Genomic DNA, 14,255 nt, shown 5'->3' on the forward strand with positions numbered 1-14,255 from the left:
GAACTCTTAGGCCTGGACACCTTCCTGCCATGTCTTAGTTATAATCTCTCACTCCTACGTTTTATATTTTACTTTGTGCATCATCCAGTTTTTTATGCCTTGATGTTATATTGGTTTCCATTACCCTGTTTTTTTCAGGGTATCTTTTCTCCTGCGTTTTTTTTGTTTCCTACAAGATTTCCTCACAGTCAAGGCTCTACCCTTGTTCTTCTCTCTAAAGAAACTACTAAAACCAGAGTTTTAAACTTTCAGGGTTTTTTTTAAATGTTTATTTTTGAGAGAGAGAGAGAGAGAGAGACAGCACGCGAGCAGGGGAGGGACACAGAGAGAGAGGGAGACACAGAATCCGAAGCAGGCTCCAGGCTCCGAGCTGTCAGCACAGAGCCTGATGCGGGACTTGAACTCACTGCCACTTAACTTACTGAGCCGCCCAGGTGCCCCGAGTTATAAAATTTCAAATCCAGGGAATTCTTTAGTAGGCTCATAAATATCCTGAACCATTATGGAGAATGTAGTGTGTATATATATATATGCAAATAACCAGTTTCAAGGAAGAGGAAATTTAATCAGGCTCTGTGAATCCCAAATTCTCAAGTATTATTACTATAAACCTTTTTTTGGTAAATCCAGTCTTATGTTTTCAGCTGTCACCGTGCTGGTAACTCCAGCCTGTGTTCCTGTAGTGCATTTCTGTTTGAATGTTCCACTGTTACTTCACCCTGTAAATCCCAGAGATTTTCCTCTCACATTAAATTGGCCCCCTTCCCAGTTATCTTGTATTCACTAATGGTATTCTCTCTGTGTCTCTGAATAAAAACACTTGAGTTGTCTTGACATCTTCTCCTTACCCCATTCTTCCCTGTTACCGAGTCCTTTCTCCAGCAACCCTTTGTCCAGTGCAGTGCCATTACCTTAATTCAATCCTTGTCCCTTTATGACTGCATTATTGCGATAACTAAGGGAAATCCTGTGTAGATTCATTCTTTCCATCCTCAGTCGAGCCTCCACCTAGCAATTCCCTTATTTCCTCTAGTTAAAATGTGGTTCCATATCCTAGAGGTTGGTCTAAACCTTTCTATTCTATTTATTCCTCCACTGAATTTATTCTACCCTATAAATAGGTACTCAAATCTTTCCCTCTCTTTTCTCAGTAAATGATGGCACTGCCCACTTGACATTCTTCTCTTTACCTTTTTGCAGTCTAACTTTTGTTCTAGCCGAATTTACTCTCAAAACTTTGATCTGCATTTACTAGTGTTGTGGTTTGGGAGCAGTTAAATGAAGCTTGTTGATTTTGTTGACAATTCTCTATGTTTATTAATTTTTGCTTGATATTTGTGGTATCTAGAGAGGTGTATTAAAATGTTATGATCATGAAATTGTCTAGTCTTCCTGTAATTGTTCCTCTTTTTTTTTTTAAGCTTCATATACTGTATTTTGGTGCCTTATTGTTAGGTGTATTCATAATTCATGAGAGTTAGAGCATTGGAAAGAAACAATGCAGACCCCTTACAGTGGTCTAGGCTTGTAGCTCTGCCTTCTGTTTGACTCTTGGGCCCATTTTTCCACCATTTTCCCTGTTTGTTTTGTTTTGTTTTTTGTTTTTGTTTTTTTTTTTTGCCTCAGCCACCTGGTTCTTCTTGCTATTCTTTTTTTTTTTTTTTTAATGTTTGTTTATTTTTGAGAGAAAGAGAGCATGCATAAGCAGCGGAGGGACAGAGAGAGGGAGTCACAGGACTCGAAGCAGGCTCCAGGCTCTGGGCTGTCAGTACAGAGCCTGACGTGGGGCTTGACATCATGAATCATGAGATCATGACCTGAGCCCAAGTTGGATGCTTAACCAACTGAGCTACCCAGGTGCCCCTTCTTGCTTATTCTTGAGTAGACAGAACTTATTACTGTCTCCAAAATCTTGGTTACTTTTTCATTTGCCTCGAATGCTTTTTTCTCAGATACTCTTAATAATTTGCTTTTTTCCTTAATTCAGGTCTCCAGTAAAATGCCAGCTCAGTTCTCCTGATCACGTCAAGTAAAATAGCCCATTTGCCCTGATTGTGGAAGTGTCCTTTCATGGTAGTTTTAGTTGACTCTGCTGAGGCCCCTTGGGGTTCACCTGCTCTGACTAGTTTTCATTTGCTTGGGGTCTGTGTACCTTTCAAGGCAATGCGACTGAAGAAGATACAGGCTTGTGATTTCTCAATTATGGATTTACCACTATTGGGGTTGTTTTATGTTATCATGAAAACACATATTATAAAATCTACCATCATAACCATTTTTAAGTGTCTGGTCCAGTGGCATTAAGTACATTCATACTGTTGCAAAACAGATCTCCAGTACTTTTTTGTTTTGCAGAACTGAAACTCTGTACCCATTGAACATTCCCTTTTACCCCATTCCCCCAAACCCTAGGGACCACCATTCTGCTTTTCATAGCTATGAATTTGAATAACTCTAGATACTTTATAAAAGTGGAATCATACAGTATTTGTCCTTTTGTGATGGCTTATTTTACTTCAGATGTCCTCAGGGTTCATGCCTATTATAGCATGTGATAGGATTTCCTTCTTTTTAAAGGCCGAATAATATTCCATTGTATGTAAATACCACATTTTGTCTATCTCTTTATCTGTCCATAAATGTTTGAGTTGTTTCCACTTCTGCTGTTGTGTGCTGCTGTGAACAGAGGTGTGCAGATACCTCTTTGAGACCCTGCTTGCAATTCTTTTGGGTATATACCGAGAAGTAGGTTTGCTGGATCAGAGGATACTTCTATTTTTAATATTTTGGGGAACCAGAGTACTGTTTTTCATAGCAGCTGCTCCATTGTACGGTCCCACCAACAGTGCTCAAGGATTCTGAATTCTCCACGTCTCTGTCAACACTTGTCATTTTCTGTTTGTTTGTTTTTAATCCTAGCCATCCAAATGCATCTGAAGTGATATCTCATTTGATTTACATTTCTCTGATGATCAGTGATGTTGAGCATCTTTTCCTGTGCTTGTTGACCATTTGTATATGGTCTTTAGAGAAATGTCTATTCGAGTTCTTTGCCCATTTTTAAATTGGGTTATTTGATTTTGTGTTGTTGAGTAGGAGGAGTCCATTATCGGTTTTGAGCATGGCGTTTTATTCACAACGACTTTAATTGCATTTTATCAAGTATTTTTCTGTGCTGGGGATTTTTGTGGGGATTTTGTGTTAATTCAGCTTTCATTGACTGCAAGTCCTGAGGACTTCAGGAAAACCTGGGAGGCAGACAGGTTGGTTTCTTTTCTCTTTTCCTCTCTGTAAAATTGGGTATTTTAAAATAATATGTTCGGATAGGACATATTAGATAGGACAGTTCAGACTGTAATCTGAACAGTCAACAGTAGGTTCTGGGTTTCTATCTTTCTCAGTCTTGTCTATTCCATTCTTTCAGAGATCTGCTGGAATCACCTTTCTAGTGTCCTTCCTTTGCTTAAAATACTTTATTGACAGTTTGATCTTTAATCTCCTTGGCAAGATTTGTAAGACTTTGCATAATCTGGCCCAAACTATCTTTGCAATGTCATGTTCTACCTCTCCCTCATTGTTCTCTGTAGGTCCTGGAGTGAAACTAGACTGCTTGCCATTTTTGCTTATACTGTGTTTTCTTCCTTTCTTCCTCTTTTCCTTCCTTCCTTCCTTCCTTCCTTCCTTCCTTCCTTCTTTTATTTTAGAGAGAGAGAGAGGGAGTGTGTGAACAGAAGAGAGGGGTAGAGAGAGAGAGAAAAAAAATCGTAAGCAGGCTCCAAGCTCAGCAGGGAGCCCAGCGTGGCTCAATCCCATAACCCTGGGATCATGACCTGAGCCAAAATCTAGAGTCAGACGCCAAACCAACTAAACCACAAAGGAGCCCCTGTATATGCTTTCTTAAATGCTTTTTTTGTGTTTGTGTTTATTTTTTCACATTATCTAAAATTCTCTCTTTCTCAGCTTTCCACTTCATGTATTCCTTTTTACCTTTGTCCAGTTTTTAGTGTGGTTTTTTTGTCCCCCCCCCCCCCTTACCTGGATATCTCTTCTCACCATTGACATGGTTACAAAAGTAACAATACATGCTTATTGTAAGAAAAATTCAGACAACACAAAAGGAAAAAGGAAAAGCGCTTCTCCTTGTTCTCTTTGGATCTCACTCCTCAGTTCATAAGAATAAATAAACTGGTGCTCGGGCACTTGGGTGGCTCAGTCGGTTAAGCCTGACTTCAGCTCAGGTCATGATCTTATGGTTTGTGGGTTCGAGCCCCACGTCAGGCTCTGTGCTGACAGCTCAGAGCCTGGATGGAACCTGCTTCAGATTCTGTTTTCCTCTCTCTCTGCTCCTCCCCCACTCATGCTCTGTCTCTCTCTCTCTCTCTGTCAAAATAAATAAATGTCAAAAAAAAAAACAAAAAACCTGGTACCTATCCTTTCAGAATCTGTGTGTGTGTGTGTGTGTGTGTGTGTGTGTGTGTGTGTGTGTGTAGCCACAGATTTAAATGGCACATATAGGTTTTGTTTTCTTTCATTATGTAGTAGCTACGTATCTGCCTCCTTGTATCTCCACATATGTATAGCACGTGTATAGCAGCTTGCCTTTTTCACTGTAGTGCTTATGGAAGATATGCAGATCACCTGGTTTCCTTTAACTGCTGCATCACGTTATATGGTACCCACTCTGTTGTATGTATGTGACTTAATTTATTTAACCATTCCTTGTTAGAAGACCTTTAGAGTTTTTCATTGTTTTATTATTTCAAGCAATGCATTAGGGAAAGGGTTTACATACTTTGGCACTCTTAGGCAAGTATTTCTGTAGGATTCTTAATAGATTTTTAATATTGGAATTGCTGGTCAAGAAATTTGTGCCTTTAAAATTTCTATAGATAGTATTTAAAATTTCATTAGATACTGTCAAATAGCCCTATGTGTCCCATTTCTCCAGGCCATTATCGATGCTGGATATTATCAACCATTTACATTTTTACCAATTAAAAGAACAAAATAATCTGTTTAAAATTGGTATTTTTATTTGGTGTGGTGAGGATGTTTTTGTAATTTCACTGTTTGTATTTATTCTTAGGTGACCCCTGGTCTGTTAGATGTGGCACATAGCTTCTTCTAGTCAAACTTCTTTGATTTAATAAACATAAGTAGAGAGCGAAGTGTTTTCTACATGGCTATCTGTATCTCTAGACCGAGAGTTCCCTCTTATCCTGTTTGTCTTTGTGGTCTCAGCATCTAGCACCATGTCTGGTGTAGATCAAATATTCTATAAATGTTTGCAGTGAACGAGGTAGTAGAAGACTTGACTCTTTAAAAAAGAACTCAACATCTAGTGTCACGTAAACCAGTCAAGACTTTAACAATAAGGAAGAAAAAACAGCATAGTATCTAAACTGCATATTCAGTTATGTGTTGTAGGAAAACTTATGTATTGGGTAGCTTCCCTAAATTAGTTCTTATCAAACATCCTACTATTGACTTTCTTCTTTCTTTGATTGCTGCACTGACAAATGAATTGTTTTCGGTTAGCTTAAAAGTCAAATCTGCGCTATCTGTAATGGAAATGCATTACTCTGTCTTCTTTTGAGACAAGCTGCTGAGTTTAGTTCGAGCAGAAATGTATTTTATCTTACACCCGGTTTCCATTTTACCTTGAATCCTAATTTTTTTTTCTTGCCATTTCAGGTAAGACCATGAATTATGGCATTTCTTAAATGAAGCATTCAGGAATGAAGTGAAAATCATAACATATAGAAAATAAATGATTTGTAAGTTATGTCTATTAATTTGACTACAGATATATATTATATTTACCTCCTTAGTAATGCAAGAAGTCTTTGTGGGAAGCAGAGAAGCAAGCAACTGCATTTCTTGTGCTCACCTAAACATTACTGGAGGATAAGCCACGTCAATCTACAAAGAGGTTTTCATACAAGCAAAATAAGATGTAAATGGACCAAAAGTGAAGCACATTCTTGCAGCAGGCACTGTTCCTCTCCAAGCCACCATGGTTTACATATTGGAATTTTGAAACTTAGCACTTCTGCCCCCAAGGGACTAACAAAAGTGAGCATTCGTATGTCCCGTATTAAAAGTACTTTGAACTCTGTTTCAAAGGCTGTTTTTGGCACTCAGAATGAAATGATCTCACGTTTAGCTCAATTTAAGCCAAGTTCTCGAATATTAAGAAAAGTATCGGATGGTGGCTGGTTAAAACAGAAAAACATTAAACAAGCCATCAAATCTCTGAAAAAGTATAGCAACAAATCAGAAGATACTTCTTTTTCGGAAAAGGAAAGTCGTGTTCTAGATGAAGATCTAGGTAAACAAAGCCTGTTTCGTTACACGCGTAGTATAACCACAAAATTTGGAGAGTCATTCTACTTTTTATCAAGTCATATTAATTCATACTTCAAACGTGAGGAAAGAATGCCTCAAAAAAAAGAAAGTAAACGTTTCCAGGACAAATCGGAACTTGAAGATACAAAGGTTGAAGAAGGGAAATCTAGCTCTCCAGATCCTGGCTCCCTGAGGGATAAGCTAGATTCAGAATCTTCCTTATGTTCTGAGGACAAGCCTGCAAGTCCCGGTGGAACACCCGAGGCACTTCCAGTTTCTACTAAACAAAGTATTGCTAACTTTCTTTCTCGTCCCACTGAAGGTGTACAAGCTTTAGTAGGTGGTTATATTGGTGGACTTGTCCCCAAATTGAAGTATGATTCGAAGAGTCAGCCGGAAGAACAGGAGGAGGCTGTTAAAGCCGAGCAACCTGTCAGCAAAGACAAAAATGCGGAGGAGAAAAAGCGGTTATCTCTTCAGCGAGAAAAGGCAAGTTGTTACCAGTGTCGCTTGAAGTTCTCATGTTTGTCCAATTCCTAAGTTTCATTTCCCTATGGGACCTAAGGAACTTCAGTCATTTGTTGATATTACTAGAGCAGTTTCATATTCTACTCATCTATATTTTAACATGTTTTTATAGATTATTGCAAGAGTGAGTATTGATAACAGAACCCGGGCATTAGTCCAAGCATTGAGAAGAACAGCTGACCCAAAGCTCTGCATTAACAGGGTTGAAGAACTGACTTTTCATCTCCTAGAATTTCCTGAGGGAAAAGGAGTGGCTGTCAAGGTAATTCTAATTTATTGAATCTGGTTTTGTCTCAGAATAAGAATATGAATACACTTTCTAAGATGGAGAAAGCAAAGCCTTTCATTTTTTTTTATTTAAATATTTTTGTGGTTTAAGGGGCACCTGGGTGGCTCAGTCGGTTGAGCGTCCGACTTCGGCTCAGGTCATGATCTCGCAGTTTGTGGGTTCGAGCCCCATGTCGCGCTCTGTGCTGACAGCTCAGAGACTGGAGCCTGTTTCGGATTCTGTGTCTCCCTCTTTCTGACCCTCCCCCATTCATGCTCTGTCTCTCTCTGTCTCAAAAATAAATAAATGTTAAAAAAAAAAAAACCTGCAAAAAAAAAAAAGTAAATAAACTTAAAAAAAAAAAAGGCATTCCTTAACATTTAAAAAAAAAAAAATGACATATTTCTGCTACCCAGAGATTACTGCTGTAAGTGTATTGATGTCACTTTGTATTAATCAGAGGAAGCTGAGTTAAACTTAATAACAAACAATACCAAAACCTAAGTGGTTTAACACAACAGAAACTTATTTGTCCCTTGTGCAACGTCGCCTGGGGGTTTAGGTGACTCTCCAGGACAGTGAACGTGCGTGTGGTGGCTACTTTGATCTTGTTCTCTGTCTCCATATGAGGCCTCCTCCATGATGACTCTAGCAGGTAAGAGAGTATTTCAGCAGAAAGTGCCACAGGCTTCTTCTACTCAGAACTTACTTATCCTGCTTTAGAAGTACTGCCTTTGTGTGCCAGGAAGGAGGAGCAAACTGGATACTGGGGAGCGTTAGTAAGGCCTACCACAATATTTTTCTAGAAATTGTTCTGTGTATATTTAATATACCAAAATAAAGTCATTGTATATGTACTGTTTTATAGCCTTTTTTAAACTTTTAAATTTTTTTTTTCTGTTCATAGTGTACACCTTTCTGTATCAGTAAATTTTCATCTCATCCTATACCCAGGTTGAAAAGGTTCTTTATATAACTGATAGTGTCCAAACGAGGGTCCAGTCTAGACCATACATGCCGTTTGGTTATTTCCCCCAGGTCACTTATAGCGCTATTCTTCCTTCCCTCATTTTCAAAACTAATTGAAGAGACCAGGCTGGTTATCTTGTAGAATGGCTCGCTTTCTGGATTTGCCTGGCTTCCTGCTCATTGGTGTTATTTGACGTATTCCTCCTTCCCTTTTATTTCCTGAACGCTGGAATTTAAATATAAAGAACTGATTGAGTTAAACAATTTTTTGTTAGAGAACATTGTATGTGATGTCATGTGCCTCATCTTGTATCATGTCAGAACATAATTGGTTGAAAAACCATTAGTAATGCTAATGTTGACCCCCGGATCAGAGAGATGACAGTCTGATCTTCTCATTGGACATTTAGGCTGGAACCATGATCCCATCACCCATTAACCTGCTTGTTCCCAGAACTAGTCAATTCATTAGGGTTGCAGAATGATAAATGTCTAATTCTGTCACTCTTTCTGCATTGTAATTGACATTCTTTTGTAAAAGTAGAGCTTTCCTTTACCAGTTAAAGCTATTTGGTTACTCTCAAAGACCAATTTTACAGGATAAGCAAGAGAAATGCTTTATTTCTTTCTACTTAGTCACCAATTTTCAAAGTAAAGAGATGCTTTCAAAGCTGCCTCATTGGTGACATGAATGTTTTTTGGCATTTTTAAAAAGCTATCCTTATGAACTAGTTTTTCATAAATTGTGTTACTATAATTTTTTTCTCCCCCTCCATTTTTTTGAATGCTGAATTCATCTCTGCTTTGACTGGTAGGGGCCCTAAGCTCATTCATGTGACCTTTTCTAACTTTTTATAAAAAGAGCACGGACAGAAAACTGTATGTAAGCATACAGCTCCATGAATTTTCAAAAATTGAGAACATCCATATAACCCTCACCCAATATAAGAAACAGAATGGTAGCAGCACTCCCAAAAGCCCCTCTATGCCCCGTTCCAATCACTGTCTCCAAAAGGATTGACGAGTTTTCCTGATTTTGAGCAGTGTCGATTAGTTGTGCCTTTTTTCTGCATGTTGTACAAATGGAATGATACAGCATGTGCTTTTTAGGTATTTTTCACTTGACATTTTTTGTGAGAACCTTCTATGGTATGGTTGTGAAACACTCTCACTGTGCTGTGTTCTGTGGTATGAATATAGTGCAATGTATTTATCCATATTACTGATGATGGACATTTTTGGATAGGAATAGTGCTCCTGGGACATATCTTTTGGAAAATATAGGTCTTTATTCTTTGGGAGTGTATACCCAAGAGGAGTTTCCTGGTCACGAAGTATGCCTCTTTTCATCTTTAGCAGGTACTGCCAAATGGTTTTGCAAAGTGTTTATAGCACTTTATACTTTTGCCAAAATTGTATCAGCCTTCTGGTTGTTCTTTTAGCCATTTTGATAGATGTTTAGCGATATTAAGTTGTGGCTTTGGATTGTGTTTCTCTGATAACTATGAAGTTTAGCACCATTTTCACTGTTTATTGGCCATTTGCATACCTCCTTTGTGAAGTGCCTCTTCCAGCTCTTTCTCGTTTTCCATTGGGTTGACTAGCTTTTTCTTATGATTTGGAGAATTTCTTTATATATTATGGATAGAAGTTTTTGTATGTATAGTATATATTAAATATAATATAACATAAAAAGTATATTGCATATAATGTATATAATAGTAATATAGCTACATATATCTTTTTTGTAAGTGTATTTTCCCACTCTGAGTTACCTTTTAACTCAGCTAGTTTCTCTGTCTTCCATTTATGGCCCTCTATCTGAACCAATCCCAGTTTTTCAGTCTTCTGTTTCTTTCCCCAATGATCAAATGCCTCGAGGGAAGAAAAGCTATAGTTTGTCAGCTCACGTTTTAAAATTTTATTTATTTAAATTCAAGTTAGTTAACATACAACATAGTATTCAGGATAGAACCCAGTGATTCATCACTTACATATAACACCCAGTGTTCAACCCAGCAAATGCCCTCCTTAAAGCCCATCACCCCTTTAGCCCATCCCCCTACTCAACTTCCCTCCAGCAACCCCCAGTTTGTTCTCTGCATTTAAGTCTCTTCTGGTTTGCCTCCTGCTCTGTTTTTATCTTATTTTTCCTTCCCTTCCCCTATGTTCATCTGTTGTGTTTCCTAAATTCCACATATGAGTGAAATCATATGATATTTGTCTTTTTTCTGCCTGACTTATTTCACTTATCATAATACATTGTAGTTTCGTCGATGTTGTTGCAAATGGCAAGCTTTCATTCTTTTTTCCTCTCCAAAAATACAAGTAGTATTCCATTGTGTGTGTGTGTGTGTATACCACATCTTCTTCATCCATTCGTTAGTCAGTGGACATTTGGACACTTGCCATAATTTGGCTATTGTCGATAGCGCTGCTATAAACATTGGGGTGCATATGCCCCTTTGAATCATGATCTCTTCTCCAGATTCTTAGCCTCCCTTGCCCTCATTGCTTCTGCAGCTTTTAAACAGATTTTTTTTTTTTGTATTTTATTAAACTTTTCTAGTTCTTAGAAAGAAACTGTCCTACACTGACCAGAAATGGAAATTTACATTCCCATGCTCTACCATTGTTCAGGTTCTTCTAGTGGGGCCTTAAAGCCGGACATTAGCCAGGGCAGAAACACAACCTAAAAGAATTTAGAACAATAGTAGTTCAGATTTGACTTATCATACAAAAGAAATAAAATGAGTGAAACATTGGGATTTCTTTTTTTTTTTAATTTACTGAAGGTTACGTAGCACTAGTGTAGCTGCTACTCAGCTTTGCCCCAGTACCTGGGGTACTGACGAGGTGAGATCTTTCTCTGTACAGAACCTAGAGAATCTTTGCTAAACTCAATGTAGAACCCTACGATCTAGGCTCTTGGCCTCTGGTCAACAATATGAACATGTGGAATCTTGAAGTCCTAGTTTTGTTTAAATGGATTATTTACATATTATAATGAATTTAAATTTGAATTTATTGTAATGGGATAGAAGTTTCTGCCTTCTACCTTAGTTTGATTTATTAACTGACATTTATTTATATTTCACTATGACTTACCCTTATATCCCATGCACACAGATGGTTTATGTTTTTCTTTTGATAACAAGTTTAATTTCCAGTAATTACTATGAAGCAGTTTCATCTTCTTTAGGATTTGGAGAAAATATTTTATGTAATTAGAATGTTATTAACCTTTTGCAGTAACAATACTACATAAATTTGTGTTAAGCAAATTATATTTTTTTCTAATTATTAAGCATTGTATTTTTTAAAGAAAGTATTTGGCTCAAGGTTAATTTTTAACCTAGATATTAGAAAAAATATGTCTTGAATATTAATTGACATTAATAATATGTTAAAAAGTCATTTAAGGTTACTGAGAAATTAATAAACGCTGGCACTGTGATTATATGTGCTGATCTACGTGTGTTGGTTAAAAATAATCATACATTTTCACTCTTGATTTGACACAAGCAATAAAGTATCTTTTCTCTCAATACAGGAAAAAATTATTCCATATTTATTACGATTGAGACAAATTAAGGATGAAACTCTTCAGGCTGCAGTTAGAGAAATTTTGGCCTTAATTGGCTACGTGGATCCAGTGAAAGGAAGAGGAATCCGAATTCTTACAATTGATGGTGGAGGGACAAGGTGAGGCTAGAAAAATGATTTTTCTTTTAAGTTTATTTAATTTTGAGAGAGAGGGAGAGAGAGAATCCCAGGCAGGCTCTGTGCTGACAGCACGGAGTCCAACACGGGACTTGAACCCACAAACCGTGAGATCATGACCTGAGCTGAAATCAAGAGTCGGATGTTTAACTGACTGAGCTACCCAAGCACCACAGAAAAATGATGTTTTAAATCTGCTGATCCAGTTCAGCCTTAGGAATTTTTTTAACCTATTCTGTGTAATTATAGTAACTACTTCATTATAAAACCATATTTTTGAAATAAAACAGTAAATAGTTTTTCTTAACTTGTTACTTACCATCTAAGAGAATATATACCTGGATTTTCTTTTAGTTTAATTTGATCCAGTATTTATTTCAGTTTGGTCTTTTCAGACCTTTTTGGTAATTTAGCACAATTTACCAACCATGATTCTCTTAAAATCTTGGCAATGTTTTATAATGTCGGCTTTCCTTCATTATATTTATCTTACCCATGTTTACCAGTCAGCTAGTCACTTAATTAAGTGATGGTTAGAAAAGGAGTCTGTATCAGTAACTTCCTGACTCCCTACATCTTCACTTGTAGATGACAGTTCTGGTGCTACAGGGGCCATCTAAGCATTCTCAGCTCAGGAGGTCATTTCACCATCAAACTCCATTCTTTCTGCTGGCAGTTCATCCATACTTCTTGTTCTTAGTTCCTTACTACTTGTTGGTTAGATTCTTTGGTGTTAGCCTTTCGCCCCAAATTTTCTAGCTTGGGTGCTAGTTTCCTGCCATCTGTGCTCTTACCTCTTAAATTCATAGTACATGCCCTGCCCGTTGTTCTTAGCTTACTTTGCCTCTCTGATTTTGTTCTCTGATAGTCCTGCCTTGCCAGTTACTGTTTTGTATGTCCAAGTACTACCCTGACCTTTTTGTTAAATTCTAAAGTCCTGTGTGCAAGCCAGATTCTTTTAATTTTGACACAATGTGAATGAAGGAGTGGATGATGAGAGAAGAGACTAATAATCTAGGCAGAGGACAATAAAATAATAACTTCAGATGGCAGTGGGAAGCAGGAGGAAGGAAAAATATGTAAGAAAACTTTGAAGAAAAAGGGGTTTGGATGTAGTTGAAAGAGGTCAAGATCACTCTTAAGTGTAGACCCTATGGATGATTGGGACAGAATCGCAGGGAAATGGGAAGAGGAGGTTGCTATTGAGAAAGACAGTTCTGTTTTGCACATGTTGACTGTAAGGCTTCACGTAGCAATATAGAAGTGCTAATCTGGCAAGTGAAGGTGGAATTGATTGAGGAGAGAAAAGTCTTAGAAGATCTTTTGGATGTTTCTTACGGAAGTGAAATTCAAGAAAGTGAACGTTAGTCATATGATAAAGTGGTAATGAGTTAGAGAGAATCATTCTAGTGCATAGAATTGGTTCCAAGTAATGAGAAGTAAGGAGAATGGCAGTTGAATGAGTAAGGAACTTCACTGAGGAGCAGGAAGAAGCCAGTCCTCTTCTGCCATTAAGTTCAGAGCATTTGGGAAGGATGGTATCATTTATCGAGTCAGCTAACGTATTGAGTGCCTGCCATGTTCTGCATGGTGATTTGGATCCTGGGGTCACTCAGTAAGCAAAATCCAAGTCTTCATGGTACTTGCATTCCAGGGGAGGAAAGAGAACAAATAGGGGGGAAAAATGTACTTTTGAGTAGGAATGGGTGTTATGAAGAAAAACAAAGCAAAGTGATAAAGAGTAGCAGTGCTATTTTGTACTGCCAACAAAAGCCAAATTATGGAAAGAGCCCAAATGTCCATCAGCTGATGAATGGACAAAGAAGATGTGCTATAGGGGTGCCTGGGTGGCTGAGTTGGTGGCGAGTCCAACTCTTGGTGTGCTCAGGTCATGATCCCAGGATTGTGGGTTTGAGCCCGGTGCCAGGCTCCACACTGAACATGGAGTCTCCTTAGGATTCTCTTTCTCCCACTGCCCCTATCTGCTGCTCAATGCCCTTTGTCTCTAAAGAAAATTAAAAAAAAAAAAAAAAAAAAAAAAAAAAAGATGTGATATGTGTGTGTGTGTTTTGGGGGGGTGGTATATGTGTGTGTGTGTATATATATATATATATATATACACATGTGTATATACACATGTGTATATATATATATGTATATGTCAGTGATGTGGATGGAACTAGAATGTATCATGCTAAGCGAATTAAGTCAGTCAAAGACAAATACCATGTGATTTCACTTGTGGAATTTAAGAAACAAAACAGATGAACATAGGGGAAGAAAAGGAAAAATGGGGATGCAAACCAGAAGAGACTCTTAAGTACAAAGAACAAACAGGGTTGCTGGAGGGGAGGTGGGTGGGGGGCATTGAGGAGATCACTTGTTGGGATGAGCATTGGGTGTTGTATGTAAGTGATGA

At 37.8% G+C, this 14,255-nt stretch overlaps 1 protein-coding gene across 1 annotated transcript in view; it reads left to right on the top strand.

The window, feature by feature from the left end:
- PNPLA8 (patatin like phospholipase domain containing 8) overlaps positions 1-14,255 on the top strand; it is a 44,393-nt gene that overhangs the window by 1,303 nt on the left and 28,835 nt on the right. The window contains exons 2-4 of the mRNA XM_042915013.1: positions 5,695-6,837; positions 6,989-7,138; positions 11,667-11,818. Coding sequence (XP_042770947.1) covers positions 5,785-6,837; positions 6,989-7,138; positions 11,667-11,818 — 1,355 coding nt within the window. The 5' untranslated portion in view covers positions 5,695-5,784. The remainder of the gene's footprint in view (positions 1-5,694; positions 6,838-6,988; positions 7,139-11,666; positions 11,819-14,255) is intronic.

This window comes from Panthera leo, chromosome A2 (assembly GCF_018350215.1).
Source record: "Panthera leo isolate Ple1 chromosome A2, P.leo_Ple1_pat1.1, whole genome shotgun sequence".
Lineage (NCBI taxonomy): Eukaryota > Metazoa > Chordata > Mammalia > Carnivora > Felidae > Panthera > Panthera leo.